Genomic DNA, 22,076 nt, shown 5'->3' with positions numbered 1-22,076 from the left:
GAGCCCTTTTCTCATTATTTCCTCTTATTCTCTCTCTCCCTTTCATTAATTCCTTAATTTGTATTAATTAAAAATCTCCATAAAACCCAGCTGACTTGGGTATTTCATATTTGGTAAATTTTCCTATGGCAATCACTTTATTTTTAATATAAAATCAAGACACAAAAATTATCTTTACAGTTTTTGGAAATTCAAAGTCTTGAAACCATATTTTCGCAGTCACAGTTTAAGGCAACCACTCTTTTAATTGTAACAATTGTGCACTCTCCTAGCCTTCTTATATTCACCTTCCCTAAACCCACTGAATGGTCTCTACTAGCCACCTCCTGTCACCCTGATTCCAGGGCCAGAGACCTCCTTTTCTAGAACCAAAACTTATTCCTTACAGTCACTTTTCTAATTTTTCTGATTTGGTGTACTTGACCTCAGTCTGGATCAGAGGCCAGTCTTCTGGATTCCCAGAGTCATGTGGGACAAGAAACAAGTGTCTTCCTGGTGCCAGGGAGCCCCGAGGTCCTCTGGCATCCTTCCAGAGTTCATGAATCCTCCTTATACAGATGAACCCCAGATTTGTTCTTAATTCAACCAAAGTGTGGGGTTGAATTGTAACTTCTGAAAATGGACCATTTTCAAACTCAATATGAAATTTTCCCCTTTAAAACCCAAGACTGAGTTTAAGATACCAAGAAGAAGAATAGAGATTCAGGCTAGTGTTATATTCTCATAGACTGACTCAGCCATAGCATGGAAAGAATATTTAGCAAGTATACAACACCAGTTCAGGTGGAGACAATTTTCCTGCCTCTATATTGACCATGATGGTCCACTGAAGTCTGAGGGAGGAGCTGACTCTTGTGTGTGCTAGATTTTGTTCTTGGACTACCAAGGCACTCTATCAATAACTGACATCTTAGTGCTCTCAAGTTTGCAAGGATGGTTTCAATACCTTTAAGGAAAAAGCAGCTTAGCCTGTTTGAGGTAGGGATTTAAGAAAAGATGGCCCAATCTATAGGACAGAGTCTTGGGCAATATTGCTCCTACCGTAGTTACAAGTCCCATTTCTATTTTTTACATATTTGAATAAATATGCTTTGTGTTCTGTTGTTCAGTAGAAGTTGACTGCATACAATTGAACAGAATACTACTATGGTACAGCTGGAAACAAGACAAATTCAAACACAAAGCCATAGAAAATATTATTGAGAAACCCCCACCACTAAATTGTCAATCCACAACTACTTTTCTTTCTTTCTTTCTTTCTTTCTTTTTTTTTTTAATAAACCCTTTCCTTCTATCCTGGAATCAATACTGTCAATAGGTTCCAAGGCAGAAGAGTGGTAAGGGCTAGGCAATAGGGGTTAAGTGACTTGCCCAGGGTCCACAACTACTTTTCTACAGAGATACAGGTTGCAGGTTACCCTGGAGGAAATGTAGAGGTTATATAACACACCCTGTAAGTGAAATAGGATGAATCTAAGTGGCAGAAGCTACCCAAAGAAGATGGTGAGGTAAGATGAGTGGCATTAGAGAAAGGCACCCTATGTAAACTCAGAAGGTTAAGATGTTGGTTTTGGTAAATCTTGAGGGAGAAATTAATTATACTGTACTTTTACTAAGACTGATTTCAGTGAGATCTTTTTGGTTTTATATATAAATAAATATAAAGACAGAAAGTCCCTTGGTAAGTCATATTGGAACATATCTGTACAATTGGGTATGGGGAGAGATATAACTGTATATTACAAAGAGGTTTCTGTTACAATGTCTTAACTGGTACTGAGCTACTTTTTTTCTGAGAATGCTCTTAGCTTGAACTTACATTGCCTCCTAAACTACTACAAAGCCCCCACAACACACCCAAAAAACAAAATGTCCCCCCAATCCAGAAAATTTTATCTATTGTCAACTTTTACCACTAGTTTCATGTCTTTGGATAATCCATCCATTAGCGAAATGGGATGTGCTATAATGTGGCATCTGATGGATACAAGCTCTTGTGTGTTATGTTTGGCTACTCATCAAAGTAAAGCACTTCTTCTGTGGTCTCAAAAGTGCATTTGACTACCAAATATTAAGTTCTCCAGTAGAAAGCTGAAAGCAATGGACAGAGCCAAACTCTTCATACAGATTTAATTTAATGGCATACAGAATTTATATTAATGAAAAAATGACAACTGGAAAAATGCATGTATAGGAACAGTATCAGAAATTTATTTTTGTAAGAAATATAAAACTCAATCCAATTTTATTCTCTGTTAGGGAAGAAAATGTCAGAGGTATTTCCCTTTCTTGGTTTCCAGGACCAGTGAAGGAAGGCAGCCCATACAAGCCTCAAGAAGGCCCTAGCAACCTATTAATGAGCTTAATGATAAGGCAATTGGGCACATTTCATTACTTGCCTTGTTTCCTTCCAGTTAATAAAATTCTAGTTCCTTGTTCATTGCAAATAGCTGTGAAGACACAATTACTATGAAGACCTCTGAATTTTATGTCTAAAGTAAATTATGTTTCTAAACATTTTGTGTCATAAATGTGATGCTAAATTAATTTACATCATTTTTATATGAAATGGAAGGTAAAAGAAGGGCTAGGGGAGTTAATTGATCTTTCTCTAATATAAGAACTATATTTTATTTAATATATTTAATAAAGAAATTATGGATTTATTGAATGCCAAGTACGGGATAGGAATTGTTGAGGCTAATAAAGAATAAGAAGGTATGGTTACTGCTGTCATGGAGTTTACAGTCTAGTAAGGGAAGGAAGAAAGGAAAGAAGGAAAGAAGTACTTATTTAGTGCCTATTATGTGCCAGAAACTGTACTGAGTGCTTTAAAAATATTATCCTATTTGCCTTTCACACTAACCTTGTGAGGTAGTGGCTATAATTATCCCCATTTTACAGTTGAGGAAATGGAGGAAAACAGAAGTTAAAGAACTTCTTTAACTTCTTTTAAAGAACTTAAAGAGCCCAGGGTCTCACTGCTAATATCTAAGATCAGATTTGAAATCAGGTCTTCCTGAATCTAGGCCAAGTACTATATCTACTGCACCACTAAGGTGAGACATGAGCATAGTAACTATAAGACAGAGTACAATATGAAAATGCATGGAGAGAGGCACAAAGTGTCCAGAGGCCATACTTCTGCCAGGGAAGAAGAGCATTAGGAGGTAATTAACTGAGTTAGCTTTTGAAAATGGAGAGGAATGGAAAGCCAGAACTGGGGAGGAGGGAGTGAACATTCTAGGAAGTTTTCCTGGGTAAATCCCTACTTGAACAGGCACATCAAGAGCATCGATTCTTATCCCAAATAGGAATGTTTTCAGTTTCATGGCAAAAAACTTTGACTCTTGGAAATGTAAAATCTTCTGAGCTAATCAAATAAAAATGTAAAATGCCAACCCTTAATGACAGGAGGCAATATAGTGCAGTGGAAAGGGTGTTAGATTTAGAGGTAGAAGACATGGATTTCAATCTGAAAGTGATCATCTGCTACAGATGTGGTCTTGAGCAAACCCCCTTACCCTCTTGTAGTCTCAGTTTCCTCATCTGTACAATAAGCAGGTTGGATTAGATGACCTCCAGAAGACTCTAAAATCAATGAGACTTTGGATTTTTAAAAAATAAATGAACAAAAACATTTACTTCTGTTTTGCTTTATTGGCTTTAATAGCTTTTTAAAAGTGTAGGTTGAAATAGAAATGTAAGCAGCAGGATTCATTGACATTGCATTCCTGGCTTCGGCTCTTCACCAAACCAACAAGCTCCATGGATAGGAGAGAACAAAGGAGATGATGGAGATGGGGTTTACATTTCTTGAAGTTCCACTATTTGACGGTGCAGCTTGTTTATGTCTTTCTGGAATTTATATTTCTCTAACTGGATCTTTGCCTTCTGTATTTGTTGGAGGGATTCAAGAGAGCCACGGATTGATTGAAACCCTGGTGTGAGAACAGGTATATTTAACTTAAACCATGCCTTGAATAGTTTTCCTTTTTTTCCTTTTTCTTAAAAACAAAGTCTTCTAATCAGCCATCATTGATCGCTGCTTCATTCAAAGCAAGTTAAATTCCATTATGTCCTGTCTAAAAAGGTCCTTTAACCTGTTGTCTTATATTTCAAAGAGATGTATTAGGACAACAGCGCTCTAAGTTTCATCTGACTCAAGTGTGAAAATTTAATTCAGTTCTGTTCACCCAAATATTACCAATAGGAACAGCTGAATATTTTAATAAGTCTATTGCAAATACTGCTTTGCCATCTGCCATTACTTGTAGGCTGACAAGAATAGGCAAACTGTACAAATGAGATTCAGATAAGATGTCAATGCAGTGGAAAGAGAGATGAATTTAGAGTCAGAGGGGTTGGGTTCAAATTCTGGCTCTGCTTCTCATTATCTTGGACAAGACAATCTCTCTGGGCCTCAGTTTCTTTAGCTGTAAAACGAGGGGGCTAGACTATGTGGCTTTTGATATTCCATCCAATTCTAAGTCTATGATCCTATGAATTTTCTCTTGACTCTAGTTACAAGTTTGAAGACCTTCTATGAGACTGAAGCAAGTGAAGACAAAGAATTCTATTTGTCAGAAAAGCACAAACCTGTCAGAGAAGCATAAAACCAGACAGGATTATAAGTTTTACATATGGCTTACACTCTAGTGAAGTGATGGTGAACCTTTTAGAGATGGAGTGCTGTCTCCCCCCCCCCCAAGACTGAGTGTCATGACCCTGTACCCCCTTACCCCATACAGGGGAGGGAGGAAGTGCTCCCATTGGGCTGCTGGACAGAGGGTTGGGTGAAGTGAGGAATGTCCTCAGTGAATATAGAAGCAGGGAGTGACTCAAGTACTCTGCTCCCCTCCAACACTGCCACCTGTGAGTCGCCCACCTGTCCACTCCCATTGGCTGCTGGGCAGAGGGGTAGGGGATGTGAAAAAATGTCATCAGACATGGTGGAGAGGGGGAGGGGAGCAACTCTACCCAAGTCCCTCTGCCTTTCTATTAACAAACTGGGGGTTGGGGAGGAGTGGCCCCATGCTCACAGAGAACATTCTGTGTGCCATCTTTGGTATACCTGTGCTATAGGGTTGCCATCACTACCCTTCTGAGTAGAAAAATTAACTGCATTTGAAAGCAGAGGGGTTAAAGAAGATGAAAGAGGCAGCATAAAAGATGGGTACTTTGAACCCAGGCCACTATCCTGGGCTGAAATTTTATTTTGCATGGGTTTATGGGCAGTTGTTCAGGCAACAGTCTTTGTGCAGAAACACCTAAAGGAAACACTTCAGACAAAAAGACTTTTCCTTTCCCAGAAAAAGTGATGCCAATGTTAGATGGCAGAAGTCATCTTTAACTGATGAAAGTTTTTTTTTTTTTCTTGTAAGGTAGGAGGGAGAGAAAATAAAAGCTTATCAATAAAACTTTAAAAAGATAGGTCATTGAATTCATACAGGAATGAGTAAGTGGGAAGACAGGAAATAGGTTGTGTATAGTTATTATTCTTTACCTCTTAAAGGATTTAGACTGATTGCTAGTAGAGACAGATGGTTGCTCATCAGCACTGATCTGATGCCCTTTCTTTGCTAAAGTTAGAGGACTGTTTCAAATGAACCCCCTTTGATGTTCTCCCAGCTTGACTCTGATACCATTAACCTTTTAAGCAGAAAAATCTGTCATCCCATTGGACTTACTGGTTCACTTTTTTCCTTCCTTTCTTTCTCCTTTATGTTTCTGCACCCTGCCCACCCTCTGTACCAATTCCCTCCCTGCCCCCCCCAAAAGAAGGTCATCCTGGCAGTACTGGCACCATGGCACCATGAACAGAATCATTACCTGTAGTTAATAGGAAAGAGCATTAGATTCAATGTCCCATTCTCCTAATACACAAACAAATCAAGATTTGATGCTCTTTAAGGTCACTTTCAGCTTTAAAATTTTGTGACCTTGGAGAAATCAGAGCAAGTTGTGTTGGGCATAGCCTTAATAAAGTGACCAACTGTGAATGTAGGAGGTAAATTCAGAAACTTTATACTCAGTGGTATGACACAGGATCTCACGTTCATGGATTTTGAAAAGAGGTATTACTACCCTTTTGAAAGCATAAAAAAAGAGGAAATCATTTTTGAAAAGCAGTTATCTGAGGACATCAAGGTGGTTCAGTGGACTGAGAACCAGGCCTAGAAATGGGAGTTTCTGGGTTCAAATCTGGACTCAGATACTTCCTAGTTGCGTGACCCTGGGTGACTCACCTAATCCCCATTGCCTAGCTCTTACCACTGTTCTGCCCTGGAACCAATACATAGCATTGACTCAAAGATGGAAAGTTAAAAAAAAAAAAAAGTTAATTGAAGATAGGGAACATTTCTGTGATTGAAGTAGATAGAACTAGAAGTCCTGAGAGGGGTCCAGGGTTCCTTTAATGTCTTTAAAAATTGGTGTTTTATGTTTCATTGTTTAAGTTTGAAATTTTAAGTTTAGTTACTAATTTTTTAAAAAGTTAAGTTGTAGAGTTTTAAAAAGTTTGATCAATAAAAATGCCCTTTATGACTGAATAATCAATAACTGATCATTTTACAAAAATAAAGAAAATGCCTTGAGGCTGTACTCTAATGAATGTGTTGTCTGGGTCTAGATAGAGGGAGATATTTTCAATTAATGGATAAGTTAATGCTCACCTGATTGGTAGTCATTTTGGATTTTGTTCAGCTCTTCCCATATCTGCTTCTCTATTCGATTTATCTTTTTATACAGCTTGTTTTCTGCGAACTTCACTTTATTCAATTCCATTTGAAATCTCTCCGGGCTTAGTAACTTTTCTGATTTTGTTATTAGGTCATTCACTTTGCTTTCCAGATTGTTTTTTGTTTCTTCCTATTAAAAGACACATCAAAACAAGCAAAAAACCAAACGTCCCCCAAGAAAACTGTATTCCAGCATAGAAACTGTGCAAAATTTGCTCACTGTTTTCAATTTTTGGATATAAGCATTATTCCAACCAACTCCTTTTGCCTTAGGAATTATTCAATAATGATTGTCAGCATTTATATAGTGCTTTAAGATTTGCAAAGCGTTTTACGAATATTATCTCATTTGATTCTCACAACAGTGCTGGGAGGAAAGTAGTAAGAGGATGACTCATTTTTCCTGAATATTTACTACCTGTACCAAAAGAGAATAATGAAGATTCTTCCCAAGTGCAACTGGGATTTGGAGATTGAATGAACCACACTTTTTCTTAAAGTGGTTGACAAAGTAATGGAGACTCTTGTAAAGTCTCTTTGTTATTGCTCTCTGTATCTGTAGGCATAGCTAAACCACAGACAAGTAATTAGAGTCCCAGCTCTTTTCTCCCCATAGCTAGAAAGGATGTCCAGAACGAGTTCAGATAACTCAAAGTTCATCTGATGAGAGGAGAAAATGCTCTCTCCACTTCCCCTGTAATTTGTTGGAAGGGGACAAAAGCAGCATAGCATTCAGAAAGAATAATAGAAAGAATTAACAAGTAATCATGAGAATTGCTAGCATTTATATGAGGCAGGTGGTGGAACTGTGGATAAAACACTAAGCTTGGAGTCAGGAAGATCTAATTTCAAACCCAGTCTTAGACACTTACTAGCTGCATGACTCTGGGAAACTCACCTAACCCTGTTGACCTCAGTTTTCTCATCTGTAAAATGAGCTGGAGAAGGAAATGGCATACCACTCCAGTCTCTTTGCCAAGAAAACCTCAAATAGGGTCACAAAGAGTCAGACATGATTGAAATGACTGAATAACATTTATATAGTCTATGTATTAAGCATTTAAATTTGTTATCTCATTTAATACCCACAGTAACCTGGGGAGGTGGGTCCTATTGCTATCCCCATTTTACATATGAATAAACAGAGGCAAACAGAGGTTAAGTGACTTGCCAAGAGTTATAAAGCTAGTAAATGTCAGAGATGAATTTGAACTCAGGTCAGCCTGACTCCAGACATGGAGTCCACATACTACCTAGCTACCCCATAAAGAACAATTGCAAGTTCAGATTCTGATTGTGATAATTGTTCCTATGTGATCTTGGGCAAGTCACCTTTTGGCCTCAGTTTCTCATTTGTAAAATGAAAAGAGCAAAGACGAACTATAAGGGTCATTTTTCAGTCCTAAATCCTGGCACCCAATTAAGACTTTGGGGTCTTGCTAATTAGGTTAGCCTATTTGTCATAGGAGCTACAAAAGAAGAATAAGACTATTCAGTGAGTCTTGAATTCTCTTAGCAATATGGTATAAGTATTACCACCATTACCATTGCTTAGTAACATCATGAAATCTCTATGATGGGATAATATTATAAAGAAGAAAAAGAACTGCTTCAATTAAGTAAAGTTTAAGACAGTCTTGTGATTTAATATTGAGGTTAAAACTATTATTAATATTGAGATTAATGACCCTTTAGGATCTTTCTAGCTCTGTTCTTTTATTAAATTTATCATTGTCACCACCATTTAAACATTTCAGTGCTAGTAGGTGCTCAATGTTTAGAGAATTTACGTATTTATATTGTAAAAAATGATGAATTAGGGGTAGTGTTATGAATAGAAAGCATTAATTCAGGAGGACCTCAGTTCAAATCTAACCTCATATTTCCTAGTTGTGTAACTTTGGGCAATCAAAAGGTTTTAAATCAAACAGAAAACAAATTAAAAAAAATTCAGTGTTGCATACCAAACACAGGGCAAATGTTTGGGCCAACCCAACTCAATAATATATTCCTTTGTCTATGATATCAAAAGCCTCTTTCTAGTTTCTTAGCTTATGTATTATGATCCAGCTATTGCCAAAGAATACAGGGCTTTAAAAAAACTTAAAGGAAGATAAAAATGAATCTTTTCAAAGTATTTTAATTTAGATGAAGGCTATGTTTCATTTTCCTAGCTTCTCATAGCTCACATTTTTGGACCTTGGAGTTAATTCTAATAATGCTTTCATCAGCACCAAAACCAAAAGGGGAATTTCTCATCACAAGAAAAGTTCCAGATGATATGAAATGATTTATAGTTGAGAACTGAACTGTATCCCACTAAAACTATTTTTTAGGAAAAGAGGGCAAATTTCCTTTTTTTGGAGAGACAGATGGGGGGGAGTTGTGGAAATAGGGGGTTATTAGCCCTTTCCCCAAGGTGGATCAGCAGTTAATTTGCTATCCTGAAGGAAAAGGAAATATCAGAGATACATATTAGGTTAACATTCAAAATCAGTGAAGTGTGCTGTGTAATAAAAAAAATCTTACCTTCTGTCTTAGGATCATTACTAAGTATTGGCTCCAAGGCAGTTCCAAGGTTAGACAATTGAAGTTTAGTGACTTGCCCAGAGTCATATACTAGGAAGTATTTGAGGCTAGATTTGAACCTAGGAGGCCCTATCTCTATCTCTGGCTCTGTATTCACTGAATTACCTTGCTATCCCATACAATACTTTTTGTATGATCTGTTGATGGACTTTGGAATGTTTAAATGTCTCCAATCTCCATGAGATTCTAATCTTTTCTGCTCTAATCCCCATCTTGGAGTGATGATGTAGTTGATTAAAGTCAATTAATAGGACATAAAGGTGAGCCTTCTCCTGAGGAAAAAGGATAATATTTGAATGGAAAACAGAATTGTGGAGTCTAGCCAGAGTTCATAGAGTCAACAAATCTGAAGTTCAGATGAGTAAGAAAGTTTTGGGAAAGTCCTAACCTGGAAGCAAGGGCTTATAGTTTGTTTTATAAAACTTTGATATGACTGGAACAGAAATCTTTCTGGTATCATTGTGGTTCAGATAGTCTTTAAAAGCAAAGAACAAGCATTAATTAATAGCTTATTATATACAAGGCAATGTACTCGGCATTGGAAATTTAAAGACAGAAATGAAAAAGCCCTTGCCCTCAAAGGTCTTATATGGGATGGAGGGATACCAGAATATAAAATACAAGTAAATGTCATTACTGAGTAGGGGTTCAGGGACTTGAAGTTGGGGGGGTCAGGAAAAGCCTCAAGTAGTAAGCAATATTTATCCATTTTTCTAATTTCCATACACAAGTCCAGTTTTCCCCTACCAACCTCTTCCTTTGTCTTACTGCCTTTCCCATCCAAATACAGTCTGGAATGGGATATCACTAGCAAACATTCATATTTAAGCATGATATTTTTATTTATTCATTTCAATGGGAGACCTCTGGACATTACGTTAGTCCCTTGCTATAATAAGAAGGTCTCTTCATTAGAAAAGTAGGTATTGTCTAGGAGACAACATATTTGACCTAACATTTTATTGAGGACACAATCCAAGATTTCTAGTCTATAAGTGTAATGTGGGGACTTGCCAGTGAGGGCACCATTTTCAGGGGCAGAGGGAATCATAGTAGCCAACCCATGTAGGGAGTTTGGTGCAATTGTTTCTGAAGTTTACAATTTGGCTCTGCTCCCCAGTTTACAGCATGAGATGGCATCCTGCCATTGCTTTTGATTCACTTAATGAGTGGTGAAAAACCTCTTGATTGGTTAAGACTGAGTATGCATACAAAAGATGCCAACTGGCCAAACTGAGCATTCTATTTCCTTCTAGAAGGCACATGGGTCCTTGCCTAGTAACCCTGTGGGATTCTTTTTCTTTCTTTTCCTCTAAGTGTCTGTTCCTGTCTGGCACATATCTGTGTTCAGTTGTATCCAACTCTTCATGACTCCATTTGGGGTTTTCTTGGTGAAGATACTGGAGTAGTTTGTCATTTACTTCTCCAGTTCATTTTACAGATGAGGAAACTAAGGCAAACAGAATTAAGTGACTTGCCAAGGGTTATACAGCTACTAAGTGTCTGAGGCCAGATTTGAACTCAGGAAGAGGAGTCTCCCTGACTTCAGGACTGACATTCTATAAACTGTGCAACCTAGATGGCCTGTCAAGTGTATACTATTTACTTAATACATTTCTGATGATTGATTGATGATTGATCAATCTTTAGTGAATGAGTGAGTGTTTGGGATGGAATGAACTGGGCTATGAGTTTAGAAGAGCCAGGGGACTCAGTAGCCAGAGAAAAGTGGGCTCCAACATTCATCCCACCAAGTTCATTTCCCAGTATTGCATAACTGGTGAATGTCATTAATTTGCAACAGGATTTAGCATCATGGCTCCAGGGTTGATCAACTGCTAGACTGGTGAGATATCTTACAAGGCTTGGCTACTGTCAATTTTTGGTATAGATTCTAGTCATTGGACCTTTGGTGGCTCTTCCAATCTTTTGAAGATAACAAGGTCATAGCCCAGTCTGCCCATCTCCAGCTCTTTTTCACTTATGAGCTGAAAGAACTCTTCCAACTGGTAAGCTTAATTGATGTACATCAGGAAAGAAAGAGCTTCATTTGGTCAGTTAGTACCTTTTCCAGGCATATTCTGTTCTGGCTTAGCAACCAATCAAAATCACCACTCAATAAATGAACAGAAAACAATCACAGCATATCTGTACCTGCTCTGAATTAAGGAGCAGAGCCCATCAACGAAACAGCCCTACACTCTTCCAGAAGCAAGTTCATCAAACACTTCATCATGGACCAGCAGCATGAAGAGTTCTTGACTGGCCTCAGAGGTTGTCCTCAGGTCATTCCCCCAGTACATAAGATGAATAGCTTTCATGATGCCATAAAGAACAAAGGCTGTTGCCAATTTCCCAATAACTCCATTGTACATTTTGAGCTTTCTAGAATTTTGTTCTAGGACTTGCCTCACACAAAACTGCTTACCATTTTCTCATTTATGGTGCTGAGAAATTGGTTTATATGATAGAACTGTTGTTTTTCAGATTTCATAAGCTGATTTTCTATCCACTTCTGTTGGTTCTCAACTTGTTCACGGAGCTCATTTGCAAGTGTATTTAATCTAAGGGTAAGAAGGGTATTGATTTTTTAAAATTATTGACATTAAAAATAGGAAGTTAACAAAACTGAAGTTTTACTCTGTTGAAAAAGCTTGCTGTCATTTCAGCTTGAAGAACCTGTTTAAGTGTAGTCTTCAAATGATATATTTATTGAGAAAAAATTTTTACTAACCCCTGTGGGGAATGACAAAGGAAGAGGCAAATTTGTCTCTGTCCTCAAATTGTTTGTGGTTCCAATGGTTAGACAATTTTCTCACCTCAGGCTGTTCTCCCTTGCCTTAACTCTAGTACTCATACATCAAAAAATTTTAACGATAGCTAATTATCATGGAACAAGGTTGCTGGGAGAAATATCAATGATCTCAGATATGCAGATGAAACCACTCTGTTGGTGGAAAGTGAAGAAGGTTTAAGAAACCTCAATGATGGTGAAAGAGAATTTAAAAGCTGGTTCAGAACTTAATATAAAGGGGGAAGCTGGATAGCTCAGTGGATTGAGAGCCAGGCCTAGAGACGGGAGCTCCTAGGTTCAAATCTGGCCTCAGACACTTCCCAGCTGTGTAACCCTGGGCAAGTCACTTAACCCCCATTGCCTAGCCCTTACTACTCTTCTGCCTTGGAATCAATTGATTCCAAGATAGAAAGTAAGGGTTTTATTAAACAACAACAACAAAAACCCCTAACATAAAAAAACCTAAGGTCTTGGCAAGGAGGTCCCATAATTTCCTGGAAAATAGAGAAAGAAGAAATAGAAACAGCGTCAGATTTTATATTCTTGGGGCAATGATCCTGTGGGATTGTGACTGCAGCTATGAAATGAAAAGATACTTGCTCTTTGGAAAGAAAGTTATGGCAAGTTTTGGACAGTATACTAAAAAGCAGAGACATCATCTTGCCAAAAAAGGTTCATATAGTCAAAGTTGTGGCTGTGAGAGCAGAATCAATGCTTTTGAATTGTGGAGAAGACTTTTGAGAGCCCATTGGACAGTTGGACAGCAAGGAGACCATATCGGTCAGCACTTATAGATATTAATTCAGACTATTCACTGGAAGGTCAAATACTGAAGCTAGAGCTTAAATAATGTGGTCACATAATGAGAAGACAGGACTAATAGGGAAAAACCCTGATGTTGGGAAATTTGGAAGGCCAAAAGAAAAGGGGACAGTAAAGGATGAGATCAATAGATAGTGAACAACAGATAGAAACAACCAACATGAATCTGAACAGACTTTAAGAGATATGGGAAGTTAGAAGGGTCTGGTGAGCTATGGTCCATGGGATCGTGAAGTGTTGGGCAAGCAAGACTAAATAACAAAACAGAAATAGGTATAAACTATAAAATAATAATAGACATATTTAAATAATAGACAATATTTATACTGGACTTTAAAATATGCAAAAGCTTTCCATGTGCTATCTTATTTGATTTTAACAGCAAACCTGGTAGGCATGTAGTAGTATTATCCAATAATACTACAATCCAATCCAATCTATCCAAATCTATCCAATAAGATAGATCCAATCTATCTTATAGATAAAGAAGCTAAGGTATTGATTAAGTGATTTACTGAGTGTCAGTACAGCACCAGAAATTAATGTAAAACGTATTCAGTAGAGAGTTGTGAAGGATAAAAATGTGGTAAAGAATAGTAGTTTAAAGCAACTGGAATAACTAGAACCACATAAGATAAATCTGGAAAGGCAATATAGAGAAGACGAGAGTCCTGGGTGAGATTCTGAAGGCATAAATGTGACATCATTTAGAAGGGACGAGCAGGATAGCATGCTAAAATGGGAAAATGGTACATGTAATGGCTCAGAGATTGGGGTAGGCAGAGAAAGGGAAGGATACTGAATCATCTCTGGGAGCTGCCAAGTAAGTTTTCTTGGAATAATCTACCAATAACAACTAGCTGAACACAAATATTTTTTAAATTCTATTTAGAGCTATTTTATTAGTAGGCAAATCACATCATGTTTTGTTACTGAATATATTCTTACTATATTTTACAAAGTGCTAGGGTGGTTCTCAAAAGAATCTGCCAATGTAATGGTATAAAACCTAAATTATGTGAAGTACAAAGGTCTAATTGTGAGCCTCAACTTTATAGATATTGTCTTAAATTGCTTAGGACATTCTTAGCATGTTTAGAAAATACATCTTCATTGTTATTGTTATTTATAATGACTATTTATTTAGTGCTTTAAGGTTTGCAAAGTAGTTACATTATGTTATTTTATTTTCCCAGCAGGCTTTATAAATAGAGAAACTGAGACTTAGAAATATTAAGTGACATGTCTGCCAGGGTCACATAGGTATTAAAAGCTGGAGGTGGGATTTATCGCTTGACTTCAAGCACAGTTCTCTTTCCACTATATATTTGGGGAGGAGTTCTGGCTTTGGAGACAGAAATGCTGGGTTCAAATGATGCCTCTAACATTTACTACTCTGATGTTAGACAACAATTTCCTCAATTTTAAAATGACTTCTCTGAGCCTCAGTTTCCACAATTGGAAAATGAGGATGGCTGCTAGCTGCCTCTGAGTTCCCCATGGCTTGTCTGATCTCTGGCATTATTAACTCCAGTTAATATCCCTGGTTAGTAATTTGCTCAGACTACTCTGCCACCCTTCTTGGGAGTATTTAATGAATTATTTTCTGGAAAAAACTAAAAAAATTGTCAGTTACTGGAATTCTGGAATTAAAATGGAATAAAGAAGAATGTTATTGGGGGCAGTTGGTGACTCAGTAGATTGAAAGCCCGGCCTAGAGATAGGAGGTCCTAGGTTCAAATCTAGCCCCAGATACTTCCCAGCTATATGACCCTGGGCAAGCCACTTACCCCACATTGCCTAAACCCTTACTGCTCTTCTCCCTTGGAACCAATGTACAGTTCTGATTTTAAGACAGAAAGTAAGGTTTATTTTATTTTATTTTTATTTTAATAACAAATTTCCACATAAGTTTTCCAAAGTTATATGGTTCATGTTGTCTCCCTCCTTTCTTCCTTCCCCCTTCCTGAAGCTGACAAGCAATTCAATATAGATTATATATTTATTATCACACAAAACATACTTCCATATTCTTTATTAGATAAAGGTTAAAAAAAAAGAATGTTGAAATAATCTTGACTTCTGGTCAAGATGGCGGCATGGAAGCAGTGAAAGTTCAGACCTCAGAAACCCTTCCTTACCGATCGCAAACAGAGTGCTCCTAGGCCACCAAATTTCAAGCTGAACAACAGGATAGACCTGGGGAAACCTCCTCCTGGACCTGGATCAAAAGGTACCACACCCCAAAAGCCAGAACCCTAGATCACTCGGATCTAAGGGGTAGACAGAAAGAAGGTCCCAGGACCCATCCCCCCAACCTAGAGTGCTGAGCCCACAGCAGCAGCGGGAACCTCAGGGCTCTGAGGACTCACCTTGAAAGCAACCTGAGCCAGTCTCCAGGGCGCCCAACACAGACGGCAGGGAAACATAGAGAGAAGGGGGAAGCCGGTAGCCCCCTGGCTGCGTCCTTCCATCTGAGTCTCCAGGGAGGTCCCAGCTTTAGGGCACCAGCTGAACCCAATCCCATCAGGATCCCTCAGAGCTACTGAAAGGACAGAAAACTCAGGGCTGGCAAAGGGGTTGCTCCGAAGACGTTACCATGAAAGTAACCCGGGCCAGTTTCTGGGCATTAAACACAGACTGTGGAAGAGGAGGTTGCTGCTTTTTTTTTCTTCCTATTTTTGGCTCGGGGATCATTCGGCCCACACCACCTGAACCTAATTCCATCAAGAGCCCTCAGAGCTTCTGAAAGAACAAAAACCTCAGGGCTAGTGAAGGGCTTACCTTGAAAACAACCCGGGCCAGTCTCCAGGCATTCAACACAGACTGTGGAAGAGGAGGCTTATTGCATCAGGGCTCATTTGGCCCAAACCAGGTGAACCTAATCCCATCAGGAGCCCTCAGAGCCCAGAGAGGCCAGCATCTCCCACCTTAGAGAGCAGGGTCTTCGGAAAAAACAGAAACCAAGAGGCGAAGTCAAGATGGCAGCCTAGAAGGAGCATAGACCTGGCAGCCAGGCCAGAGCTTTGGAGATCCTCCATATCTGCTCCAGACGTCCAGGAAGTTTAAAACTCAGAGTAAACCGAGCCCAACTAAGCTGAACTCAATCCCATCAAAATTCTCCAGAACACAGGGAAGCCCAGGCTCCCCATCCATCCTCATTGACTGCTGGACTTTAAGCCAATCAAAAGCCTCCAGAGGACAGGAAAGCTCAAACCCCCAACAACCATCCCCCAGAGATTACACCAAGAGATCCTCTGTTAAAGCTCCAAGAGGGGAGACTGATAGAAGTCCCCAAAAACCAAAAAAATGAGAGGAACAAGAGCACAGACAAATACGGGGAGGAAAGAAGGGGTGAATTTGAACAAACGACAGAAACAGAAGAAAGAAACTACAATAGACAGCTACTACTCACCAAATGGAACAGAGGGGGAGAGATCAGCAAATGGTAAACCAGAAATCCCAGCGAATTGGATACAGGCTGTGGAAGAACTCAAAACACAACTAAGAGAGGCTGAAGACAATTGGGAAAAGAACTTAAAAATTAAGATAAGTCATCTGGAAACAGAGGCACTTGAACTAAAACAAGAAAATAGTGTCCTGAAAGCCAAAATCATCCAGCTGGAAAATGAGGCAAAGGAGATGAAAGATGAGGCAAAGGAGATGAAAGACGAGATAAAGAGGATGAAAGACAATCTTCAAAGAAAATCAGACCAGAAGGAAAAAGATGACCAAAAAGCCAGAGATGAAATCCAATCATTAAGAACCAGAGTAAAACAACTAGAATCAAGTGACCTCACAAGGCAGCAGGACACTATAAAACAAAACAAAAAGAATGAAAAAAATTGAGGAAAATGTGAAGCATCTCATTCACAAAACAGACAATTTAGAAAATCATTCAAGAAGAGACAATTTAAGAATAATTGGACTACCAGAAGACCACGACAAAAGAAAAAGCCTGGACATAATACTAGAGGAAATTATCCAGGAAAACTGTCCCGAGATCCTAGAACAAGAGGGGAAAGTGGAGATTGAAAGAATCCCTTGTATTTAATCCCGAACGGACAACACCAAGAAATGTTATAGCCAAATTCAAAAACAATCAGATGAAATAACAGGTATTACAAGCTGCCAAGAAGAAGCCATTCAGATACCATGGAAACACGGTGAGGATAACACAGGATCTGTCTGCATCCACACTGAAGGACTGAAAGGCATGGAATACGATATTCCGGAAAGCAAGGGAACTAGGTCTACAACCAAGAATAAAATACCCATCAAAACTGACTATATTCTTACAGGGGAAAGTATGGTCATTTAACACAACAGAAGAGTTCCAAGCATTCATAAATAAAAGACCAGAACTGAACAGAAAATTTGAAGTCCAACCACAGAATTCAAGAGAATCATCAAAAGGTAATTAAAAAAGAAGGGAAAAACAACAAGAACAAAAAATGTTTTTTAAGAGACTCAATAAGTTAAAATGATATGTATCCCTATAAGAAAAGAGGTCATTGGCAACTCTTAAAAACTGTTGCTATCACCTAAGCAGCTAGAAGAACTACACTCAGAGGGAACAGTGACAAACTGTATAGGATGAAAGGACAAGACATAAATAGGTATATAGATATATGCATGCATAAATACATATACATGTGCATATATATATATATATATATACATGACTAAAGCTAAAAAAGAAAAGAGGTTACGACTAAAAGGAATGGGAAAAGAAACAAATGGGGGTAAATTTATATGTCACAAAGAAGTTCATGGCGGGAGGGGGGAGAACATCGATACACTGGAAGGGTAAAGAGGTTGGAGATAGGAAATACTCAACTCTTACGTACTTTGAAACTGACCCAAAGAGGGAAGAACAATCCAATCCATTGGGGAAGAGAACAGATTTGTGCCCTATAGGGGAATAGAAGGGTAAAAAACAGACTGGTGGGGAGGGAAGCAGTACAAGGGAGGGAGAGGGTCGGGGGGAATTTTAAAAAGACTAGAGGGGAAAATAAAGGAGGGAATAAGAAGGGAGGGGGGCAGAAAGGGAAGTACAAGGGGGACGGATTTAAAATAAATCACTGGACTAAAAGGTAGAGCTGAAGAAGAAAGGTTAGAATTAGGGAAGGATATCAAAATGCCAGGGAGTCCACAAATGACAATCATAACGTTGAACGTGAATGGGATGAACTCACCCATAAAACGTAGATGAATAGAAGAATGGATTAGAATCCACCCTACCATATGTTGTCTCCAAGAAACACACATGAGGTGGGTAGACACCCACAAGGTCAGAATTAAAGGATGGAGTAAGGCCTTCTGGGCCTCAACTGACAGAAAGAAGGCAGGAGTGGCAATCATGATATCTGATAAAGCCAAAGCAAAAATAGACCTGATCAAAAGGGATAGGGAAGGTAATTATATTTTGTTAAAAGGGACTTTAGATAATGAGGAAATATCACTAATCAACATGTATGCACCAAATAATATAGCACCCAAATTTCTAATGGAGAAACTAGGAGAATTGAAGGAAGAAATAGACAGTAAAACCATATTAGTGGGAGACTTGAACCAACCATTATCAAATTTAGATAAATCAAATCAAAAAATAAATAAGAGGTAAAAGAAGTGAATGAAATCTTAGAAAAATTAGAATTAATAGACATATGGAGAAAAATAAATAGGGATAAAAAGGAATACACCTTCTTCTCAGCACCACATGGCACATTCACAAAGATTGACCATACATTAGGTCACAGAAACATGGCACACAAATGCAGAAAAGCAGAAATAATAAATGCAGCCTTTTCAGACCACAAGGCAATAAAAATAACGATCAGTAATGGTACATGGAGAACTAAATCAAAAACTAATTGGAAACTAAACAATATGATACTCCAAAATCATTTAGAGAAGAAATCATAGAAACAATTAATAATTTCATTGAGGAAAATGACAATGGTAAGACATCCTTTCAAACCTTTTGGGATGCAGCCAAAGCGGTAATCAGAGGTAAATTCATATCCCTGAGTGCATATATTAACAAACTAGGGAGAGCAGAGATCAATCAATTGGAAATGCAAATAAAAAAACTCGAAAGTGACCAAATTAAAAACCCTCAGCAGAAAACCAAACTAGAAATCCTAAAAATTAAGGGAGAAATTAATAAAATCAAAAGTGATAGAACTATTGATTTAATAAATAAGACTAGAAGCTGGTACTTTGAACAAACAAACAAACTAGACAAAGTACTGGTCAATCTAATTTAAAAAAGGAAGGAAGAAAAGCAAATTAACAGCATCAAAGATGAAAAGGGGGACATCACCTCTGATGAAGAGGAAATTAAGGCAATCATTAAAAATTACTTTGCCCAATTACATGGCAATTAATACCAATTTAAGTGATATGGATGAATATATTCAAAAATACAAACTGCCTAGACTAACAGAAGAAGAAATAGAATTCTTAAATAATCCCATATCAGAAAATGAAATCCAACAGGCCATCAAAGAACTTCCTAAGAAAAAATCCCCAGGGCCTGATGGATTCACCAGTGAATTCTATCAAACATTCAGAGAACAGTTAATCCCAATACTATACAAACTATTTGACATAATAAGCAAGGAGGGAGTTCTACCAAACTCCTTTTATGACACAAACATGGTACTGATTCCAAAACCAGGCAGGTCAAAAACAGAGAAAGAAAACTATAGACCAATCTCCCTAATGAATATAGATGCAAAAATCTTAAATAGGATACTAGCAAAAAGACTCCAGCAAGTGATCAGAAGGGTCATCCACCATGATCAAGTAGGATTTATACCAGGGATGCAGGGCTGGTTCAACATTAGGAAAACCATCCACATAATTGACCACATTAATAATCAAACCAACAAGGACCACATGATTATCTCAATAGATGCAGAAAAAGCCTTTGATAATACAATACCCATTCCTATTAAAAACACTAGAAAGCATAAGAATAGAAGGGTCGTTCCTAAAAATAATAAACAGTATATATCTAAAACCATCAGCTAATATCATCTGCAATGGGGGTAAACTAGATGCATTCCCAATAAGATCAGGAGTGAAACAAGGATGCCCATTATCACCTCTATTATTTGACCTTGTACTAGAAACACTAGCAGTAGCAATTAGAGAAGAAAAAGAAATTGAAGGCATCAAAATAATCAAGGAGGAGACCAAGTTATCACTCTTTGCAGATGACATGATGGTCTACTTAAAGAATCCAAGAGATTCAACCAAAAAGCTAATTGAAATAATCAACAACTTTAGCAAAGTTGCAGGATACAAAATAAACCCACATAAGTCATCAGCTTTTCTATATATCTCCAACACAGCTCAGCAGCAAAAACTAGAAAGAGAAATCCCATTCAAAATCACCTTAGACAAAATAAAATAACTAGGAATCTATCTCCCGAGACAAACACAGTATGAACATAACTACAAAACACTCGCCACACAACTAAAACTAGACTTGAGCAATTGGAAAAACATTAACTGCTCATGGATAGGACGAGCCAATATGATAAAAATGACCATCCTACCCAAACTTATTTATCTATTTAGTGCTATACCCATGGAACTCCCAAAAAATTTCTTTACTGATTTAGAAAAAACCATAACAAAGTTCATTTGGAATAACAAAAGATCAAGGATATCCAGGGAAATAATGAAAAAAAAAAAACACAAACGAGGGGGGCCTTGCAGTCCCAGACCTCAAACTATATTACAAAGCAGCAGTCATCAAAACAATTTGGTACTGGCTAAGAGACAGAAAGGAGGATCAGTGCAATAGACTGGGGGAAAGTGACCTCAGCAAGACAGTATACGATAAACCCAAAGATCCCAGGTTTTGGGACAAAAATCCACTATTCGATAAAAACTGCTGGGAAAATTGGAAGACAGTGTGGGAGAGATTAGGAATTGATCAACACCTCACACCCTACACCAAGATAAATTCAAAATGGGTGAGTGACTTAAACATAAAGAAGGAAACCATAAGTAAATTGGATAAACACAGAATAGTATACATGTCAGACCTTTGGGAGGGGAAAGACTTTAAAACCAAGCAAGACAGAAAGAATCACAAAATGTAAAATAAATAATTTCGACTACATCAAATTAAAAGGCTTTTGTACAAACAAAACCAATGTAACTAAAATCAGAAGGAAAACAACGAATTGGGAAAAAATCTTCATAAAAACCTCTGACAAAGGTTTAATTACTCAAATTTATAAAGAGCTAAATCAATTGTACAAAAAATCAAGCCATTCGCCAATTGATAAATGGGCAAGGGACATGGATAGGCAGTTTTCAGATAAAGAAATCAAAACTATTAATAAGCACATGAAGAAGTGTTCTAAATCTCTTATAATCAGAGAGATGCAAATCAAAACAACTCTGAGGTATCACCTCACACCTAGCAGATTAGCTAACATGACAGCCACAGAAAGTAATGAATGCTGGAGGGGATGTGGCAAAGTAGGGACATTAATTCATTGCTGGTGGAGTTGGGAACTGATCCAACCATTCTGGAGCGCAATTTGGAACTATGCACAAAGGGCAATAAAAGAATGTCTCCCCTTTGATCCAGCCATAGCACTGCTGGGTCTGTACCCCAAAGAGATAATGGACAAAAAGACTTGTACAAAAATATTCATAGCTGCGCTCTTTGTGGTGGCCAAAAACTGGAAAACGAGGGGATGCCCATCAATTGGGGAATGGCTGAGCAAATTGTGGTATATGTTGGTGATGGAATACTATTGCGCTAAAAGGAATAATAAAGTGGAGGAATTCCATGGAGACTGGAACGGCCTCCAGGAAGTGATACAGAGCGAGAGGAGCAGAACCAGGAGAACATTGTACACAGAAACTAATACACTGTGGTATAATCGAACATAATGGACTTCTCCATTAGTGGCAGTGTAATGTCCCTGAACAATCTGCAGGGATCTAGGAGAAAAAACACTATCCATAAGCAAAGGACAAACTGTGGGAGTAGAAACACCGAGGAAAAGCAACTGCCTGACTACAGCAGTTGAGGGGACATGACAGAGGAGAGGCTCTAAACGAACACTTTAATGCAAATATTAACAACATGGTAA

General features: G+C 38.1%; 1 protein-coding gene across 4 annotated transcripts in view; it reads right to left on the bottom strand.

The window, feature by feature from the left end:
• Nucleotides 1-22,076, bottom strand: part of FAM81B (family with sequence similarity 81 member B) — a 178,126-nt gene that overhangs the window by 68,723 nt on the left and 87,327 nt on the right. For 2 of the 4 annotated variants that reach the window (XM_007487269.3, XM_007487270.3), the window contains exons 8-10: nucleotides 11,758-11,893; nucleotides 6,675-6,870; nucleotides 3,641-3,941 (exon numbers count right to left, since the gene is read on the bottom strand). In XM_007487269.3, coding sequence (XP_007487331.1) covers nucleotides 3,808-3,941; nucleotides 6,675-6,870; nucleotides 11,758-11,893 — 466 coding nt within the window. In that variant the 3' untranslated portion in view covers nucleotides 3,641-3,807. Of the gene's footprint in view, nucleotides 1-3,640; nucleotides 3,942-5,520; nucleotides 5,653-6,674; nucleotides 6,871-11,757; nucleotides 11,894-22,076 lie in introns of those variants that run through there. The other 2 variants (XM_056824671.1, XR_008917898.1) reach the window with 2 other exon arrangements.

Source organism: Monodelphis domestica, chromosome 3 (genome assembly GCF_027887165.1).
Source record: "Monodelphis domestica isolate mMonDom1 chromosome 3, mMonDom1.pri, whole genome shotgun sequence".
Classification (NCBI taxonomy): Eukaryota; Metazoa; Chordata; class Mammalia; order Didelphimorphia; family Didelphidae; genus Monodelphis; species Monodelphis domestica.
Note: the sequence above shows the minus strand (reverse complement) of the source record. Positions and strands in the feature narration are given on the sequence as shown.